Source organism: Protomyctophum bolini, assembly GCF_963924005.1.
Source record: "Protomyctophum bolini genome assembly, chromosome: 6".
In the NCBI taxonomy this organism is placed as follows: Eukaryota; Metazoa; Chordata; class Actinopteri; order Myctophiformes; family Myctophidae; genus Protomyctophum; species Protomyctophum bolini.
This window is the reverse complement of record NC_137867.1, coordinates 43,731,358-43,752,617: the sequence shown is the minus strand read 5'-3', so window position 1 is coordinate 43,752,617 and position 21,260 is coordinate 43,731,358. Positions and strand designations below refer to the sequence as shown.

The following is a 21,260-nucleotide window of genomic DNA, read 5'->3' as shown; positions in this document are numbered from 1 at the left end:
ACTTCTAAAGGTGATCTAAGAGTCTAAGTCTATGTTCGTGATGTCCAGAAAATCATCTGTTACCATTGTGAAGTCATACAACCTTTCCTAATTAGCATAATTAGCATAAATTATGCAAAAATGACGTTAAAATCAGGAAATTGCTGCATTTTTCACATTTAGCTGACTTAGATAGATGATCTCTTATTGACTACTTGAGTATTTGTAATGTCAGAAATCCCTATCCTCATGCCATAAGTAAATCATGCAACCTTTTGTCATTAGTATAATCGGCATAGATGATTTATTAATTAGTCTGGAAGTAGGAAATTACCCGTTTTGCTCTTAATAGATTGATAAAAGTTCTAACAGTTCTAACAGTCTGTTTCTGTTTGTATATCCATGAATTAAACTCTTGCAATTAAGTCATGCAACTGTGCATATCAAGCTAATCAGAGTTATTGAAAACACCTGAATGGTGCTGCTTGGACACATCATCAGTGACTAACCAAGGATAAGGTGCTCATGACAAGCAGAAGTATGCCCGGTTGGTTCCAGTCTACCTTGCAGAAATGAAGGCCCTGCAGACCACAGATCCAGAGATCTACCAAGAATTTATGGATGGTAATTTCACTGTCAATAAGATACCATTCTGTGCCATTGGGGTGGATCATGCACTTGAGCACATCAATCGCATCATGAAGGTCACTGGAGGCCTTGTGGGCATTACTCAGAATGCCAGTGCTATAGGTTCTTCCTGACAGCACCAGAGCTGAGTAGACTTGCTGAAGAAGCGCACCAGATGGCAGGCACACAAACATCTACACGAAAGGAGCACCATGACTTGTCCATGGCTGTCTGGACAAGGCAGGAAAAGTATGTCCTTCGATTGAAGCATGTGATCAAGTCATCTTTGAATCCTCTAACATATGATGGCAAAGACCTACCCAATATCATCACAAAAGTGGTGATGCCACCCCACATGGAGAAAGATGTATGCAGCCAAGACGAAATTGGCCAGCAGAAATATGTTGCTTTTGTGAAAGAGCGCATTAACAAAAATGAAGTCAGTGTCTGGGCCAGAATGAAAAAGGTTCAACTGAAGATGTGGAAGAGTGCAGGAAAAGTAGTGAAGCACAAGCTCGCTGACCAGGTGGTGGAATTGAAGGATGACAGGTCACTGTTTGCTCGAATGCTGATTGTTGCTCGATCACGGTCAGAGATCAACCTCAAAGAAGCCATTGGCCAGCACGAGTTCACTGCCAAACCACGTGCCCTCTTTACAGTGACTGGTGACATTCGGCCCTGCACAGACAAAAGCAAGCTCATGACCATTCTCGAGGAGCTGCAGAATGAGAAGAGGACTGATGACGTTGGTGTTGATGATGGTGTTGAACCACAGAGTGCTGCCACTGACAGTTGTCCCGTGCCAGCTAAGAGTGTAACTGTCATAGATGGAATGGCATTGGTACAGGCAATGGGAAAGCCACCATGGATCAAGACGTGTTCCCAGTGGGCTGACCACTTCATAGCCAAACTGGACACTAAGACCAAAGATCATAGTGAGATCCATGTAGTATTTGACCACTATGACATTGCATCTTCACTGAAGTAGGCCACACGTAAGCGACGCCAGGGTGGAAAACCCCCTACCACTTATCATGTGGAAGACAACACACCGATAGGGAAGGTATCAGAAAAACAGTTCTTGTCAGGTATCAGCACCAAAGATGAGCTGACTGTCTATCTTGCTAAGAAAGCCCTCCAACACTTCCAGGGGAGACCCAACATTTTTATAATCACGTCAAGGCAGGAAGTCAACTCAAACTCTATTGATGTAAAACATCTCCACAGCTCACAGGAAGAGGCTGACACAAGGATAATCCTGCACAGCCTGGATGCTGTCCAAAGAGGGGCAACACAGCTCTACATTGAGTCCCCTGACACTGATGTCTTTGTTCTTGCAATCCGACGGTACCATCAGCTGTGCAAGGACACCTATTTCATCACTGGAGTGGGGAACAAAAAACGTGTCATCTCACTGGAGCCAGTAGTGCAGGCACTGGGTAAAACGATGACTTCAGCCTTACCAGGGTTCCATGCCTTCTCTGGAGCTGACCAGACAGGCCATTTTGCTGGAAAGGGAAAGTTAACCTGTTGGCAAGCCCTGAAAAGGTGTCCTGTGGAGGTGGTATCTGCATTTGCCACTTTAGGAGCTACACAAAAGCTCAGTTCTGACACAGAAAAAAAGATTGAAGCATTTGTTTGCCAGCTGTACGAGCCCGGTACAAATCTTGTGGATGTTGGTGAGCTCAGGTGGAGGTTATTCACCAAGAAACAATTAGAAGCCGAGAAGCTGCCACCTACACAAGGAGCATTACATCAAGCCATTGCCCGTGCACATTATCAGGCAATGGTATGGGATCAAGACCACGTACCTAACCCACAGATGCCACCAGCAACTCAATATGGATGGGAGGCTGAGGGAGATCAACTGGTGCCAGTCACAACACGGGATCCCCCAGCCCCAGGCACCATTACCCAACTGGTCAAATGCGGCTGCAAGAAATCACAGTGCATGTCACATTGTTCTTGTCGATCCCAACATTTGAACTGCTCTGAGATGTGCATGTGTGGGGCAGATGAAGAGGTGTGTGGTAATGTAAGTAAGGCACATCTGTTGGGGATTGACGATGACGAAGATGGAGACCCTTCAATTTAAATGCAGTTTCAAAACTTTTAGAATGTTATTTATTTATTAGAATAAACAATGTGATAATTCTGTGACCATAAAGCATTTTGCATTCAGCATTCATAAAGCATTCTGTTACCAAAATGCATTTTCAAAACTCTCTGTAAATATTAGAATAAACAATGTGATAATTCTGTGACCATTTCTTATATTGTGATTTATTTTATATGAGGGATATATATAATATGCAAATTAATAAGGAAAGGTTGCATATCCTAGTTATGGAAAGAGAATACTTTTCTAGACATGCAAACATACTTACACTGTCTGTAAGATCATGTTCATTAATTAACTTAAAGCAAAGAAATATAGCTATTTCTGGTTTCGATTATTACATGATTATTACATAGACAAAAGGTTGCATGATTTATTTATAGGCTGATAATAATTCCTGTACTTGTAAACATACACTTAGTCTGTGAGAAGCTTTAAAAGTTCATTAAAAGTAAAAAAAAATGCAGCAATTTGCTGATTTTCACCTGTTTTTTGCATATGTATGCTAATTATGCTAATTAGGAAAGGTTGTATGACTTCACAATGGTAACAGATGGATTTCTGGACATCAAAACATGGACTTAGACTCTTAGATCACCTTTAGAAGTTACCTAGAAGCAAGGTTATTGCCATTTTCAGTTTTTGGCAATTATATCGCTAATTATGCTAATTAAACATGCTAAACCCGACATAAAAAATTGGAGACATGTTTTTTTGGCATTCTGGTAACCTCAAGAATTAAGATATACATGTCTCCAAAAATTAACATTCCGAAATCACGGAAACTGATAGGCTCCCCTACTACTAGGGCTTTGGTTCCCAAACTTTGTCATGTCAAGCAGAGCCATCTAATAGAAGAGTTAGGATATTGAGGGGGCAGAAACAGAGCGTGCAAGTGCTGTTCATGCAGTTCAGGCACAAATAAGAGCTATTTTAAGCATGTGTGCAACATGACAACATGTTATACATTAACAACTAAAGTCTCTTTAATGTTTATGTTGTACTATGTAGGAGAGCCGCCATTGGACTGAAGCCCCATGAAGTGAACACAGCCCACGGACCCCCGATTGGAAAAGATATGCCAAAGCAGGAACCCCCATCAGAGAAGATGTCTAGCAGTGATTCTCAGCCCGTTTCATTTCAAGGACCCCCAGTTCGACATGCATTAGTCTATGGACCCCCATTTAATGGCATTTCTATCTCTGGAACCCCCATTCATAATACAAAGTAACATTAATTTAACTCTGAGAGTGTACAAATGGAACCAAATGGCCCTGTCCAACTCTGAGAGTTCATGGGTCTGGACTGTTACTCTCAGAGTTACAGACCCATAAGGGTCCATTTGGTTACTTTCCACCACTGACTAATTACCATGGCTTTGTTGGAGTGCCCTCCGCCCTGGAACTCGATGGTGCCGAAGGCGTCGGTGGGGCTGAGCTGCGTGTGTTTGCACACGGACCACTTCTCCACCTCCACCTTGTTCTGCAGCCTCTCTGCCTTGTCGTTCTGGCTGGACGGGTGGGCCATGCCCGGGGGCGGGGGCAGGCCCACATGCTGGCCTATCAGGCGGCCGCAGCAGCACCTGGAGAGAGGAGACGCACACACATACACACACACACACACAGTCAGCAGGATGAACGAATGGACAGGGGGGTCAGTCAGTCCGTCGCAAACGGCTTGACAAGAGAGAGAGAGAGCGTGCGCACGAGCGTGCGTGACGATTATTGTATGTAAAATTAAAGACACAGGCCTATTGGAACAAAGTACTGTACAAACTGTACAAACTGACTGTGACTTTGTTTAGATCATATTGTTCCACTTTTCTGCTTTGGCAACGTAAACACGTAAATGTTTGTTTTCTCATGCGAAAAAACCTCCTCTGGATTGATATAAGTCAATATAAAGACACAATGTGATTGGCCACCATGGCCAGTGGCAGCGCACCTTCTGCACTTCCGGCGCACTTCCGCCGTCGCGTCATGATACGTAGGTCAGAATGAACTGGCCAATGAGGCATCTAGGTTTTTGAGGGGGAAAATCTCACTAATCTTGCTGTTGTGTTTTCACATTGCTGTGCTGCACCTGGCAGATATAGAAGTATTTTGTTATTAGTCACGTTATAAAATCAATAAAGAATAACATTCTGGGTGTCTCTGATGTCGTGGTGCAGTTGGCAGGACGTCAACCAGAGCAGCCAGGACTCATTCACTCGGGCACACTGTCTGTCCAAAATGTAAACGCTCTTTTTGGATTTGCATAATTAGCTGGTATCGTCCTAATTCTGCCTTGCAAACATTAGAGGGGATTTGCACAACTCTGCATGCAGAGCTTGGTGTTCGTCCCGTTTTGTCATAAAAATGCTTTAGTTGGTTAAAGGCGCAGTGAAATGAAAAATAAGTTTTTCACACTTTTAGACCATATCCGTGGTCATCATATGGGCATACCTAACAATGGATGCCAAAACAATGGGAAAATTCTCATTTCTGTGTGTTTTTATATCAAAGGTCCATAAAAACGATTGTATTATTTATTTATTAAAACGAAAACGTGCTGCGTGATGACGTGTAGAGGTACACATCGATAAAAGCCAATAAAAATGAAGCTCACATGTTTAATTCCCCATGTCTGCGCATCCATGCAACACAGCTGCTTCTGATTACAGATTTCTCCGTTTTTATTTCCATTCAAGATAACATTCAGACAGTGTATTACTCGGTTTCAACTTAATCATCACGCTAAAATATGTTTCTGAAAACATTATAGGGTAGAAATAAGCCACATAACAGTAAACTGGTTGTGCTGGGCGACCGTCTGATTTATAAACAAACAACACCACGCTGTTGCGCATAGCATTAGCCACCGTCCCTAGCTACCGTCCCATCGCCTGAAGGGATGCGACACTCTGATTGGTTCAGAAACTTCAGAACGGTGTTTCATGTGGAAACACCATTTTCAAGTTGTTCACCATTTCCGTTTCACTGCGCCTTTAAGTGGACTCCAGACAACAACCATTATGGAAATAAGTTATATTGTATTTGTTGCGTGGAAACTGTCCAAAACGGCTTTTCAGGCAATCACAATATCAAAAGTAGCAGATCGAAAAGCACAGTACGAGCTTGTAGATCTGCTATTTTTGAAAAATCTTTCAATATATATATTCTTTCAAAGTGAGCATTTTTAACTCAAATCTTTGCTACTGGGACATATTTTCAGATGGGGGTCGGTGGCCAATTACATATCATTTTTGGGGTCCTTGACATGAAATATTGAGCACCACTGATACATAAACATATTTCAGAAAACTGTCAGGCCTAAATAAGTTAAGCTGTATCCTATCGTATAACCGCCCCAGCGGCTTTGGGCAAAAGAGGACAAAAGCACCCATACTGTATTGTTGGCTATAGAGTTTATTGATTTTAAGATGTCAGGCTTTTCTTCCAAAATAAAATGTCCAATAGTTTGTATCCTACAGCAGAAGTAACAATTAAATTGGAGGCTGGTAAAAATAAAAAAAGCCAATTTGGCCTTTGCTCGGGACATTATGTTTTAGTGATTGATGATACAAATACAAAAAAAGAGGATTTTCACAAGGCTGCATTTGGCACAGAACCCACGGCAGTAATTGAGGTGAAATTTGTTGTTTGTGGAGCAGCGTTATCAGTTCTCGCGGTTCCAAATGGTCTGTGATTTCATATAATTTCAAGAGATTTTACTTCACAGTACAAGTACTGTGAATAATTCTACTCCAAAACCAATACAAACTAACACCATAAATCAACGGGTGCTGGCTTTAGTTCCGACACCATCACTGTTCAGACAGCCATTAGGCCGACAACCTACACCTCGAACCCTATTGGTCAGACAGTCATTAGACCGACAACCTACACCTCGAACCCTATTGGTCAGACAGTCATTAGACCGACAACCTACCTCAAACCCTATTGGTCAGACAGCCATTAGACCGCCAACCTACACCTCGAACCCTATTGGTCAGACAGTCATTAGACCGCCAACCTACACCTCGAACCCTATTGGTCAGACAGTCATTAGACCGACAACCTACACCTCGAACCCTATTGGTCAGACAGTCATTAGACCGACAACCTACCTCAAACCCTATTGGTCCGGCAGTCATTAGACCGTCAACCTACGCCTCGAACCCTATTGGTCCGACAGTCATTAGACCGTCAACCTACACCTCGAACCCTATTAGTCCGGCAGTCATTAGACCGTCAACCTACGCCTCGAACCCTATTGGTCCGGCAGTCATTAGACCGTCAACCTACGCCTCGAACCCTATTGGTCAGACAGTCATTAGACCGACAACCTACACCTCGAACCCTATTGGTCCGGCAGTCATTAGACTGACAACCTACACCTCGAACCCTATTGGTCAGACAGTCATTAGACCGACAACCTACACCTCGAACCCTATTGGTCCGGCAGTCATTAGACCGACAACCTAACTTAAACCCTATTGGTCAGACAGTCATTAGACTAACCCAACCGTAACCACAAGCACGGGAGCAGCGCATGTTCGAGCTATTCCGACCGACGTTCCCGCTTGTCGGACTAATGCTCTGTCGGAATTACCATCGGATCCCGAATAAATAGTACTTCCCTTTCCTGAGCAACATTAGACACTTTGTCCTGAGCAACATTAGACACTTTGTCCTGAGCAACATTAGACACTTTGTCCTGAGCAACATTAGACACTTTGTCCTGAGCAACATTAGACACTTTGTCCTGAGCAACATTAGACACTTTGTCCTGAGCAACATTAGACACTTTGTCCTGAGCAACATTAGACACTTTGTCCTGAGCAACATTAGACACTTTGTCCTGAGCAACATTAGACACTTTGTCCTGAGCAACATTAGACACTTTGTCCTGAGCAACATTAGACACTTTGTCCTGAGCAACATTAGACACTTTGTCCTGAGCAACATTAGACACTTTGTCCTGAGCAACATTAGACACTTTGTCCTGAGCAACATTAGACACTTTGTCCTGAGCAACATTAGACACTTTGTCCTGAGCAACATTAGACACTTTGTCCTGAGCAACATTAGACACTTTGTCCTGAGCAACATTAGACACTTTGTCCTGAGCAACATTAGACACTTTGTCCTGAGCAACATTAGACACTTTGTCCTGAGCAACATTAGACACTTTGTCCTGAGCAACATTAGACACTTTGTCCTGAGCAACATTAGACACTTTGTCCTGAGCAACATTAGACACTTTGTCCTGAGCAACATTAGACACTTTGTCCTGAGCAACATTAGACACTTTGTCCTGGGCAACATTAGACACTTTGTCCTGGGCAGTGTTGTTTACGTCTAAAACTAAGACATTAGACACTTTGTCCTGGGCATGTTGTTTACGTCTACAACTAAGACATTAGACACTTTGTCCTGGGCAGTGTTGTTTACGTCTAAAACTAAGACCCTTTCCTGAGCAACATTAGACACTTTGTCCTGGGCAGTGTTGTTTACGTCTAAAACTAAGACATTAGACACTTTGTCCTGGGCATGTTGTTTACGTCTACAACTAAGACATTAGACACTTTGTCCTGGGCAGTGTTGTTTACGTCTAAAACTAAGACCCTTTCCTGAGCAACATTAGACACTTTGTCCTGGGCAGTGTTGTTTACGTCTAAAACTAAGACCCTTTCCTGAGCAACATTAGACACTTTGTCCTGGGCAGTGTTGTTTACGTCTAAAACTAAGACCCTTTCCTGAGCAACATTAGACACTTTGTCCTGGGCATGTTGTTTATGTCTACAACTAAGACCCTTTCCTGAGCAACATTAGACACTTTGTCCTGGGCATGTTGTTTATGTCTACAACTAAGACCCTTTCCTGAGCAACATTAGACACTTTGTCCTGGGCATGTTGTTTATGTCTACAACTAAGACCCTTTCCTGAGCAACATTAGACACTTTGTCCTGGGCATGTTGTTTATGTCTACAACTAAGACCCTTTCCTGAGCAACATTAGACACTTTGTCCTGGGCAGTGTTGTTTACGTCTAAAACTAAGACGAAAAATGCTCGTTGACTACCTTTTTCCACTGACGAAAACTAAGACTAAATATACTGGAAGGGGTCTCCTTCCAGACGCCGGGATGTCATCTCTACCCCCCTGCTCTCTGCTGCACCTGGCCTTCCAGACGCTGGGATGTCATCTCTACCCCCTGCTCTGCTGCTATTCATCCGAAGAACCGTGCATTCTTCCAACGGAAGAATAGGCGCTGAAGCCAAAATGTTGACATCTGTGGTTCTCACCGCGGAAACTGAACTGGTATTAACGCCACTGCACAAAAGTTTCGCCCCAATTACTGCAGTGGGATCTGTGCCAACTGCAACCACATTATCACCCTCGTCCTCAGCACCCCGGTTGACAAAAGAGACAAAAGCAAATGATTAATGAACAAGATCCAATTTAATTTGGCACGATGTACAATCTCCTGTACAAACTATTGGAAGGTCGTGTTGGAAGAAAAACCCGACATCTTAAAATTGATGAACTCACTGTTAAGATTGGCCAAAAACACAGTCTTCTTTTGCCGAGGGAGGTTAAACTAGGATACAGCTTAAAACATGTTCAACATAAAACAGTCGGCAGCGAGTATATTATTTGAGATAATCACAATTATTTTACATCATAAGAATAGGAGAAATGTCAGATCTACGGTGTTGGTAGTGAAAATAATCATGGTTTCTAGCCTTAGATTATTAGGACAATTACCAAGTGGACTAAGAAAAGGGAGGAGCCAAACCCGAGTACAGAGAGAGAGAGAGAGAGAGAGAGAGAGAGAGAGAACCCTCACAAAAAACATTGTGAGACCAGTAATCCTGGTCTCTAAACTTCCTCCCCCTGGCCAGCTGCAGGTCTGACGGCCATATATGGAGCGTGTCGCAAGGCGTGATGTCATGAGGCGTGACGGACTGACAGCACACATAATGATCGTGAGAGATGGAGCGATGGACAGGTTCTGCAGGTTTTCATAGTAATCTGCAACCTACGGTCAGTTATTCTGAAATATGAGCTCTCTCCCTCTCCCTCTCTCTCTCTCTCTTTCTCTCTCTCTCCCTCCCTCCCCCCCTCTCTCTCTCGTCAACAGAAACACATAACGAGAAGAGCAGATTAAATCCTGGAGAAAGTCCCATTGTCTCTGTGTCTCCCTGCAGCTATACCAGATACCTCCTTCCAGTTATACTAATTATGTGTATCCACACGAACAGCATTTCCTGTGGCGTGTGTGTGTGTGTGTGTGTGTGTGTGTGTGTGTGTGTGTGTGTGTGTGTGTGTGTGTGTGTGTGTGTGCTTGTGCGAGCGTGGCGTGTGCACGTTCCCATGTGCACACCTGTACAGATCACACAGTCTGCACAGCTTTAAGCTGCTCATATGAGTGATGTTACCTCAAGCAAGTCGTAATGTGTGACTATTTACAAAAACAAAGAATGCATTATATAAAACACATGTCTGTTTCAATGACATCTTACGATCCAACATCAACTCCTTGGACGCCAAATCCCATAGGGGGCGGTATAGGTGAATAGTGCCAGTGAAATGTTGCGACATGAGCAGAGAAGAAGAGCTCTAGCTGTCAGTGATGTTACCATAGAGTATATATGAATAGAGACGGCACCCAGAGGAAACCCTGAGGCGAAATGGACATAGTGGCCGAATTTGGTATTGCAGCTCGAGCCAGCGCTGGTCCGTTGGACTATCATTGCGCACGTTCATGTGATTGGGGCCATGACACGTGAATGAATGTTTCATACGTGAACGCGCACAAACGGCACAATGATAGTCAACGGCAGCACGTTCATGTGTTTGGGGCAAATCCATCCCAGAATGCACTCTGTTCCTACCAGGAAGGAGGAGTGAAATCGACCTCATGCGCTTTTGAGCAACTTAATGCAAGTGGATGGGAGGAGAACTCGGGTGTCTTCTCTATTCATATATACTCTAAGGATGTTACCAATGTATTAAATGGCGAGTTTGTACTTCTGCCCTCTGGGAGAAGATACAAAGAACCAAAGTGGAAGTACATCAGATTTAAAAAAAAATGTGTACACCAGCATCAACTAAGATGTTGAACAACAAGGCTCTGAAACAGCAGTGACTGTGAGAGGTTATAGATTATCCACATCATGTGTGCAATTGTATAATGTTGTGTCTCCCTCTGTAATGTATTTTTGTTTGTAATTGATGTTTTATGTTTTTATGTGCGGTGAAAGCAACATTTATTCAAAGATTTGCGCTATATTTTCAAGATGTTTTTTTCCCCAAAAAATAGCAGATCTACAGGTTCGCTACGAACTAACAGCTAAAGTTTAAAATAATGGTTAACCCATTCTGACCGGGAACCCATTTTGGTGTTAGCATCATGTTATGCTTTAGCTATTGAAAAATAGCAGATCTACAAGCTCATAGCGCGCCACCGAGTGGCGCGCTACGAGCTTGTAGGTCTGCTATTTTTGAAAAATCGAAGAGCGACTGACATTTTTAGAATCTGATCTCAGGTCAGAATGGGTTAATCAGACCAGTGTGTGTCCAGTGGAAACCTCGTATGAATCTGATCTCAGGTCAGAATGGGTTAAAGTGGTTGTGACACAAATGTGTCCTCAGGTCTAAATGGGACAATGACTTCTCCTACAGTGCTCAGCTCGCAGGCGCTGCCTTCACAGGTGATCAATTATACGGTGTGTGTGTGTGTGTGTGTGTGTGGAGCGCATGGCTCTGCAGCGGTATTGACAAGCTGCCTCGCCGCCTCGGCACGATGACTGCATTCCGCTCTGCTCATTTTCAGTTATCGTACAGTTATGGTAAAAAGGTAAACTGTAAATGGTGCATTATATTTATATAGCACTTTTATCCAGAGCGCTTTACAGATATCGTGCATTACACTCACCCAATCACACACCGATGCTGGAGGAAACCATGCAAGGCACCATCATTTTGTCTATATATATTTTTTTTTAAACGTCTATATATAAACAAATCTATATAGACATTAAAAAAAATCTAAATTTCTAGACCATTTTTAGACGGACGTCTAGTTACTAGACTCTAGTAGACGACTATTGCTCAGTGTGCACATCGGGAGCAATTAGGCTTTCAGAGTCTTGCTCAAGGACACTTCGACACACAGTCGCGTCAAGAAAACACCTAGACCTTGGGCGTCTCTTCCAGATTGTTAAACAGCTGGTGATGCATTTTCAGTGTCGAAGTGCCCCTACCGATTAATCTCCACAGGTAGGCGGGACATGTGAAGGTTGAAATGGAACCGCGGCTTCCGATTGGTCTGTGGTGCGGGTTGAGGAAAAACACCAGTTTGATGTTGTATCAATGCGCACTAGCTGCGCAGCTACTGCTGTTGTCCTGCGATGTCACCTTATCATTCACTAAACTCACCCCACACAGCTACTGCTGTTGTCCTGCGATGTCCCCTTATCATTCACTAAACTCACCCCACACAGCTACTGCTGTTGTCCTGCAACGTCCCCTTATCGTTCACTAAACTCACCCCACACAGCTACTGCTGTTGTCCTGCGATGTCCCCTTATCATTCACTTAACTCACCCCACACAGCTACTACTGTTGTCCTGCAACGTCCCCTTATCGTTCACTAAACTCACCCCACACAGCTACTGCTGTTGTCCTGCGATGTCCCCTTATCATTCACTTAACTCACCCCACACAGCTACTACTGTTGTCCTGCAACGTCCCCTTATCATTCACTAAACTCACCCCACACAGCTACTGCTGTTGTCCTGCGATGTCCCCTTATCATTCACTTAACTCACCCCACACAGCTACTGCTGTTGTCCTGCCATGTCCCCTTATCATTCACTAAACTCACCCCACACAGCTACTGCTGTTGTCCTGCAACGTCCCCTTATCATTCACTAAACTCACCCCACACAGCTACTGCTGTTGTCCTGCAACGTCCTGTTATCATTCACTAAACTCACCCCACACAGCTACTGCTGTTGTCCTGCCATGTCCCCTTATCATTCACTAAACTCACCCCACACAGCTACTGCTGTTGTCCTGCAACGTCCCCTTATCATTCACTAAACTCACCCCACACAGCTACTGCTGTTGTCCTGCAACGTCCCCTTATCGTTCACTAAACTCACCCCACACAGCTACTGCTGTTGTCCTGCCATGTCCCCTTATCGTTCACTAAACTCACCCCACACAGCTACTGCTGTTGTCCTGCAACGTCCCCTTATCATTCACTAAACTCACCCCACACAGCTACTGCTGTTGTCCTGAGACGTCCCCTTATCATTCACTAAACTCACCCCACACAGCTACTGCTGTTGTCCTGCCATGTCCCCTTATCATTCACTAAACTCACCCCACACAGCTACTGCTGTTGTCCTGCAACGTCCCCTTATCATTCACTAAACTCACCCCACACAGCTACTGCTGTTGTCCTGCAACGTCCTGTTATCATTCACTAAACTCACCCCACACAGCTACTGCTGTTGTCCTGCAACGTCCCCTTATCGTTCACTAAACTCACCCCACACAGCTACTGCTGTTGTCCTGCCATGTCCCCTTATCATTCACTAAACTCACCCCACACAGCTACTGCTGTTGTCCTGCCATGTCCCCTTATCATTCACTAAACTCACCCCACACAGCTACTGCTGTTGTCCTGCAACGTCCCCTTATCGTTCACTAAACTCACCCCACACAGCTACTGCTGTTGTCCTGCCATGTCCCCTTATCATTCACTAAACTCACCCCACACAGCTACTGCTGTTGTCCTGCAACGTCCCCTTATCGTTCACTAAACTCACCCCACACAGCTACTGCTGTTGTCCTGCAACGTCCCCTTATCATTCACTAAACTCACCCCACACAGCTACTGCTGTTGTCCTGCAACGTCCCCTTATCGTTCACTAAACTCACCCCACACAGCTACTGCTGTTGTCCTGCCATGTCCCCTTATCATTCACTAAACTCACCCCACACAGCTACTGCTGTTGTCCTGCGATGTCCCCTTATCATTCACTAAACTCACCCCACACAGCTACTGCTGTTGTCCTGCCATGTCCCCTTATCATTCACTAAACTCACCCCACACAGCTACTGCTGTTGTCCTGCAACGTCCCCTTATCATTCACTAAACTCACCCCACACAGCTACTGCTGTTGTCCTGCAACGTCCCCTTATCGTTCACTAAACTCACCCCACACAGCTACTGCTGTTGTCCTGCCATGTCCCCTTATCGTTCACTAAACTCACCCCACACAGCTACTACTGTTGTCCTGTGACGTCCCCTTATCATTCACTAAACTCACCCCACACAGCTACTGCTGTTGTCCTGCCATGTCCCCTTATCATTCACTAAACTCACCCCACACAGCTACTGCTGTTGTCCTGCAACGTCCCCTTATCGTTCACTAAACTCACCCCACACAGCTACTGCTGTTGTCCTGCAACGTCCCCTTATCATTCACTAAACTCACCCCACACAGCTAATGCTGTTGTCCTGCAACGTCCCCTTATCATTCACTAAACTCACCCCACACAGCTACTGCTGTTGTCCTGCAACGTCCCCTTATCATTCACTAAACTCACCCCACACAGCTACTGCTGTTGTCCTGCCATGTCCCCTTATCATTCACTAAACTCACCCCACACAGCTACTGCTGTTGTCCTGCGATGTCCCCTTATCATTCACTAAACTCACCCCACACAGCTACTGCTGTTGTCCTGCAACGTCCGCTTTATCATTCACTAAACTCACCCCACACAGCTACTGCTGTTGTCCTGCAACGTCCCCTTATCATTCACTAAACTCACCCCACACAGCTGCACAACGTCCCCTTATCATTCACTAAACTCACCCCACACAGCTGCACAACGTCCCCTTATCGTTCACTAAACTCACCCCACACAGCTACTGCTGTTGTCCTGCCATGTCCCCTTATCATTCACTAAACTCACCCCACACAGCTACTGCTGTTGTCCTGCAACGTCCCCTTATCATTCACTAAACTCACCCCACACAGCTACTGCTGTTGTCCTGCAACGTCCCCTTATCATTCACTAAACTCACCCCACACAGCTGCACAACGTCCCCTTATCATTCACTAAACTCACCCCACACAGCTGCACAACGTCCCCTTATCATTCACTAAACTCACCCCACACAGCTGCACAACGTCCCCTTATCATTCACTAAACTCACCCCACACAGCTGCACAACGTCCCCTTATCATTCACTAAACTCACCCCACACAGCTGCACAACGTCCGCTTTATCATTCACTAAACTCACCCCACACAGCCGGAATGTTTTGTACTACTGAATCTGACAGTGGACTACTGAATCGTTACCGTAGGATTTGACTCAAGTTTCGAACGGCGCTATTTTCTTCAACAGTGAGTAGCATGGACAGAGTGGCACTGGCTGATGACGTATCAGCAACAACGTGGCTACGTAACAGGTGATGTTATGAAATGCGAGTCAAGCAGCCTCTGGCCAGACTGAGTAGCGCAGTGACATTTTCAGAACCGCGGAACACAGTGAATCATGCTGGAACCCAGGCTAGCAGGTTGGTGCCTTGCATGGTTTCCTCCACCAAGATCGGTGTGTGAATGGGTGAATGTAATGCACAATATATGCGAAGTAGGGTGACCAGATGTCCCAGATTTGTGCGGGATTGTCCCACATTTCAATGACTTTTCATGTGTCCCACAACTTGAGACGTTCCGCATTCTGATTGACAGGCTCCAGTTGTCAAATGTGCGCCAACTGCGCTAATAATCTTGGTTTTATCAACTATCTGTGAGCAGCGAAGGCTGTCATCACAGACACAGGGGCCGTGCGCGTGCGTGCATAGAGTAATAGGTAGGAATAGGACTGGCTCATGGCTGTCAATCAAACAGCTGGGCTGAGCTGGGCTGGCTGAGAGAGAGAGAGAGAGAGGACTTCCGGAGGGGCGCGGTAAATTCTGCCCGGCGACAGACAGCATCAGTGGTTATTATCCCAGATGTGAATTCTACTCCTCTCCACAGCACTGCAGCTGTATGCAGTTCAACTAACGAGGTTGGCAGTGGCACTGTGTCAAACGCTCCTCCACTTCAACAGCCATGATGCCAGGCAGGGCGTCTTGGACAGCCATGATGCCAGGCAGGGCGTCTTGGACAGCCATGATGCCAGGCAGGGCGTCTTGGACAGCCATGATGCCAGGCAGGGCGTCTTGGACAGCTCTGCTGACAGCCTCTCCCCTCCAGGAGGCTGTGGTGCAGCCATACTGTATACTCGTTAGGGATTCAACCAGTTACCGTCTAGCTCTCTATCTCTCTCTCTCTCTCTCTCTCTCTCTCTCTCTCTCTTTCTCTCTGAGAGGGGTTGTCGGGTTGACACTAACGCCTGCCCGACTGCCCGGGGCAGGTAAATATAAATAACCCACTGAGCAGACCTGCAGAGTGTGGACAGTTTGTAAAAAGTAATAAAATAGAATCTGTGTTTTCCTTAGTTGTAGGGCTATAACTTATAGTGTGTGTAATCTTTCCTATAGTCCACCATTCATTTATGTCGCACCAGGTGATTATCATCATCCTCAGCAGTATCTGTGACGAAGACCTCTACCGTCTATATATAGACGTTATATCAAGAACCCCCAGAATTATCAAAGCCACTTACAGTAAGCAAGCACAAAAAACATCATCATCATCATGAATCATACGTAAGCTAAGAACCTAACAGTGGAATATATATATAATGAAACTATGCATATAATAATTATATATAGTGCTACGTCAGCATAAAATGATATCCAAGTTAGATAAGTTGGAGAGTCTTGAACGTGATCAGAGCGCTGTCTCCCCCTCTCCCTATCTCTCTCCCCGCAGACATGCAGCGCTCTAATCTCACGCCGATATAGTATAAGCGCCATGCGGGCCGTGTGAAAGCGCCATGCGGGCCGTGTGAAAGCGCCATGCGGGCCGTGTGAAAGCGCCATGCGGGCCGTGTGAAAGCGCCATGCGGGCCGTGTGAAAGCGCCATGCGGGCCGTGTGAAAGCGCCATGCGGGCCGTGTGAAAGCGCCATGCGGGCCGTGTGAAAGCGCCATGCGGGCCGTGTGAAAGCGCCATGCGGGCCGTGTGAAAGCGCCATGCGGGCCGTGTAAAAGCGCCATGCGGGCCGTGTGAAAGCGCCATGCGGGCCGTGTCCGCGCCGCCATCTTGAATTCAGTTCATTCATAAGTCACTGAGCCGACGTCAATCTGTGAGTGTACTGGGGCGGGCGCGGACAGTTGTGGTGGTGTGAGTGGGTGTGTGCATGTCACATATTGGGGGGGGAGGGGGGAGGGGGTCCTTCACCGACATACAAAGCACATATTTTCTCACCTATGGGGGTCTTTGGAGCTCACTATGATGTGGACACATTCTCTCTTGCTGAACGCTCTCTCTATCCACGACTTCTGTGCCTGGAAGGAGAGGGGGAGGGGGAGGGGGAGGGGGAGGGGGAGAGAGAGAGAGAGAGAGAGAGAGAGAGAGAGAGAGAGAGAGAGGGAGAGAGGGAGAGAGAGGGAGAGACAGAGAGAGAGAGAGGGAGAGAGAGAGAGAGGTAAAAGTCAGTCAGAGATCGTGTCACGGCCAAGCAGGACTAGGACACACATCAAATGCAAGAGCCTGGCTTGAGGTCCAAGACCCACACGGTAATGGGCTGTCTGAGTCTGAGCCCGTCCAGGAGTCTGTGTGTGTGTGTGTGTGTGTGCGCGCGCGCGTGTGAGTGAGAGAGAAGAGTGTGTTCTTCCGTCCTGTGTGTGTGCGTGCGTGCGTGTGAGAGAGAGAAGATTGTGTCCTTCTGTCCTGTGTGCGTGCGTGTGTGCGTGAGAGAGAGAGAGGAGAAGAGTGTGTGTTCTTCTGGCGTGCGTGCGTGCGAGAGAGAGGAGAAGTGTGTGTTCTTTTCACCCTACAGGGAATGACGTGGTGTTTCGAGGTGTCACGACCTCGCAGATATTTATTTTCTCTTCCTTTTTCACCTGACAGTGATGAGTTGTTTTTTTCCAACTAATTAAATTCTCACAAAAAAGGTAGTGATGACTTGGGGACGGGATTATTATTATATTTTTTGTAGGAGGGACAGACAGTAGGCTGACAGGAAATGGGGGAGTGACATGCAGTAAAGGCCGTCGGGATCTGTTGGACGTAGCGCGTGGAAGGAACACGTTATTCCAACATTATTCCAACCAGTTCCTTTCCCCTCCATCAGGCGCCCCGGCTGGCCAGGGGGAGGCAGTTTAGTGACCAGGATTACTGCATGTTTTTTGTGAGGGTACCTACCCTAGGGTACCTATCCTATGCAGTAATCCTGGTCACTAAACTGCCTCCCCCTGGCCAGCCGGGGCGCGTGATGGAGGGGAAAGGAACTGGTTGGAATAACGTGTTCCTTCCACACGCTACGCTACGTCCAACCAGGGAAACTCCCCCCTGTCAGGTGTAAAGGAGCAACTTGGACACTCAGGCATGAGTTCAAGTCCGTTGCTCTCCCCTTGTCCCCCATATATGGGGACTAGGTTGGTGGAGGGTGTGTAGAGCCCAGGATCACATTAGATGATTGACACAGGGGTGAAAAATGGGTTACAAAACCGTGGGATAAAAAAATATATATTTATATTTATTAAAGAGTGCTGGGTTGCGCCCCGAAAATAGCCGATCTACAAGTTCACAAAGCAGTCGCAGCGTGACGCGTTGTGAGCTTGTAGATCAGCTATTATTTTGTCCAAAAGTGCCCTCTCTCTTACGGGATTTCAGCCCCTGCCTGTCCAACACTCTCTGCACGTCCCTGCTTCCACTAATACGCCGAGCGTTGGCTCTCACACTACCAGCCGTGTCTGTGGCCGACCCCCTCCGCTCCCCGGCGGCAGCAGGGCTCCCAATCTGTGGCTTTCAACCCTTTTCATCTCCAGACCCATTATTTATTTGGCATTTGATCCGGCACGCACGCACGCACCGCACGGAGCACCACATCGATGAGACCACGCACCGCACGGAGCACCACATCGATGAGACCACGCACCGCACGGAGCACCACATCGATGAGACCACGCACCGCACGGAGCACCACATCGATGAGACCACGCACCGCACGGAGCACCACATCGATGAGACCACGCACCGCACGGAGCACCACATCGATGAGACCACGCACGCACCGCACGGAGCACCACATCGATGAGACCACGCACCGCACGGAGCACACGCACCGCACGGAGCACCACATCGATGAGACCACGCACCGCACGGAGCACCACATCGATGAGACCACGCACCGCACGGAGCACCACATCGATGAGACCACGCACCGCACGGAGCACCACATCGATGAGACCACGCACCGCACGGAGCACCACATCGATGAGACCACGCACCGCACGGAGCACCACATCGATGAGACCACGCACCGCACGGAGCACCACATCGATGAGACCACGCACCGCACGGAGCACCACATCGATGAGACCACGCACCGCACGGAGCACCACATCGATGAGACCACGCACCGCACGGAGCACCACATCGATGAGACCACGCACCGCACGGAGCACCACATCGATGAGACCACGCACCGCACGGAGCACCACATCGATGAGACCACGCACCGCACGGAGCACCACATCGATGAGACCACGCACCGCACGGAGCACCACATCGATGAGGCTCACGCACGCACCGCACGGAGCACCACATCGATGAGACCACGCACCGCACGGAGCACCACATCGATGAGACCACGCACCGCACGGAGCACCACATCGATGAGGCTCACGCACGCACCGCACGGAGCACCACATCGATGAGACCACGCACCGCACGGAGCACCACATCGATGAGACCACGCACCGCACGGAGCACCACATCGATGAGACCACGCACCGCACGGAGCACCACATCGATGAGACCACGCACCGCACGGAGCACCACATCGTTGAGGCTCACGCACCGCACGGAGCACCACATCGATGAGACCACGCACCGCACGGAGCACCACATCGATGAGACCACGCACGCACCGCACGGAGCACCACATCGATGAGACCACGCACCGCACGGAGCACCACATCGATGAGACCACGCACCGCACGGAGCACCACATCGATGAGACCACGCACCGCACCGCACGGAGCACCACATCGATGAGACCACGCACCGCACGGAGCACCACATCGATGAGACCACGCACCGCACCGCACGGAGCACCACATCGATGAGACCACGCACCGCACGGAGCACCACATCGATGAGACCACGCACCGCACGGAGCACCACATCGTTGAGGCTCACGCACCGCACGGAGCACCACATCGATGAGACCACGCACCGCACGGAGCACCACATCGATGAGACCACGCACGCACCGCACGGAGCACCACATCGATGAGGCTCACGCACGCACCGCACGGAGCACCACATCGATGAGACCACGCACCGCACGGAGCACCACATCGATGAGACCACGCGCCGCACGGAGCACCACATCGATGAGACCACGCACCGCACGGAGCACCACATCGATGAGGCTCACGCACCGCACGGAGCACCACACGCACGCACCGCACGGAGCACCACATCGATGAGACCACGCACCGCACCGCACGGAGCACCACATCGATGAGGCTCACGCACCGCACCGCACGGAGCACCACATCGATGAGACCACGCACCGCACGGAGCACCACATCGATGAGGCTCACGCACGCACCGCACGGAGCACCACATCGATGAGACTCACGCACGCACCGCACGGAGCACCACATCGATGAGACCACGCACCGCACGGAGCACCACATCGATGAGACCACGCACCGCACGGAGCACCACATCGATGAGACCACGCACCGCACGGAGCACCACATCGATGAGACCACGCACCGCACGGAGCACCACATCGATGAGACCACGCACCGCACCGCACGGAGCACCACATCGATGAGACCACGCACCGCACGGAGCACCACATCGATGAGACCACGCACCGCACGGAGCACCACATCGATGAGACCACGCACCGCACGGAGCACCACATCGATGAGACTCACGCACCGCACGGAGCACCACATCGATGAGGCTCAGCTTCTCAAGACACAGAAAATAAAGAATACTTTGTTATCGCTGCATGCGATTTTGTCCACAATTCCATGCTGTATTGATGTTGGTATACCGTTATAGGAGAGATATAACGGGCAAAAAATACGCTCAAAATAACATTTATTTTACATTCTCTCATTGTGTAGACTTTTGTAGAGAGCGTAAAGTCCATTCTCATTCAATTCATTCTAATTCATTTTACGCTCTCAAAGATATAATAAGGGTTAATTTGGTCACTAACTCTCCATCATTTAGCTGATGGGGACCACCTGGAAGGACCACTGGTTGAAAACCTGCTCTGGTGGAGAAAACAAGACTATACAGGAGAGCCATGCCTTCGGCCTGGTGGAGACAACCAGGCTACAGGAGAGCCATGCCTTCGGCCTGGTGGAGACAACCAG

At 47.8% G+C, this 21,260-nt stretch overlaps 1 protein-coding gene across 1 annotated transcript in view; it reads right to left on the bottom strand.

Moving 5' to 3' along the window:
- The window catches only part of trpm3 (transient receptor potential cation channel, subfamily M, member 3), a gene marked incomplete at both ends in the record, with an annotated part of 280,992 nt that overhangs the window by 140,847 nt on the left and 118,885 nt on the right, over nt 1-21,260 (bottom strand). Inside the window, 2 exon segments of the mRNA XM_080765825.1 lie at nt 4,097-4,307; nt 17,116-17,195. Coding sequence (XP_080621951.1) covers nt 4,097-4,307; nt 17,116-17,195 — 291 coding nt within the window.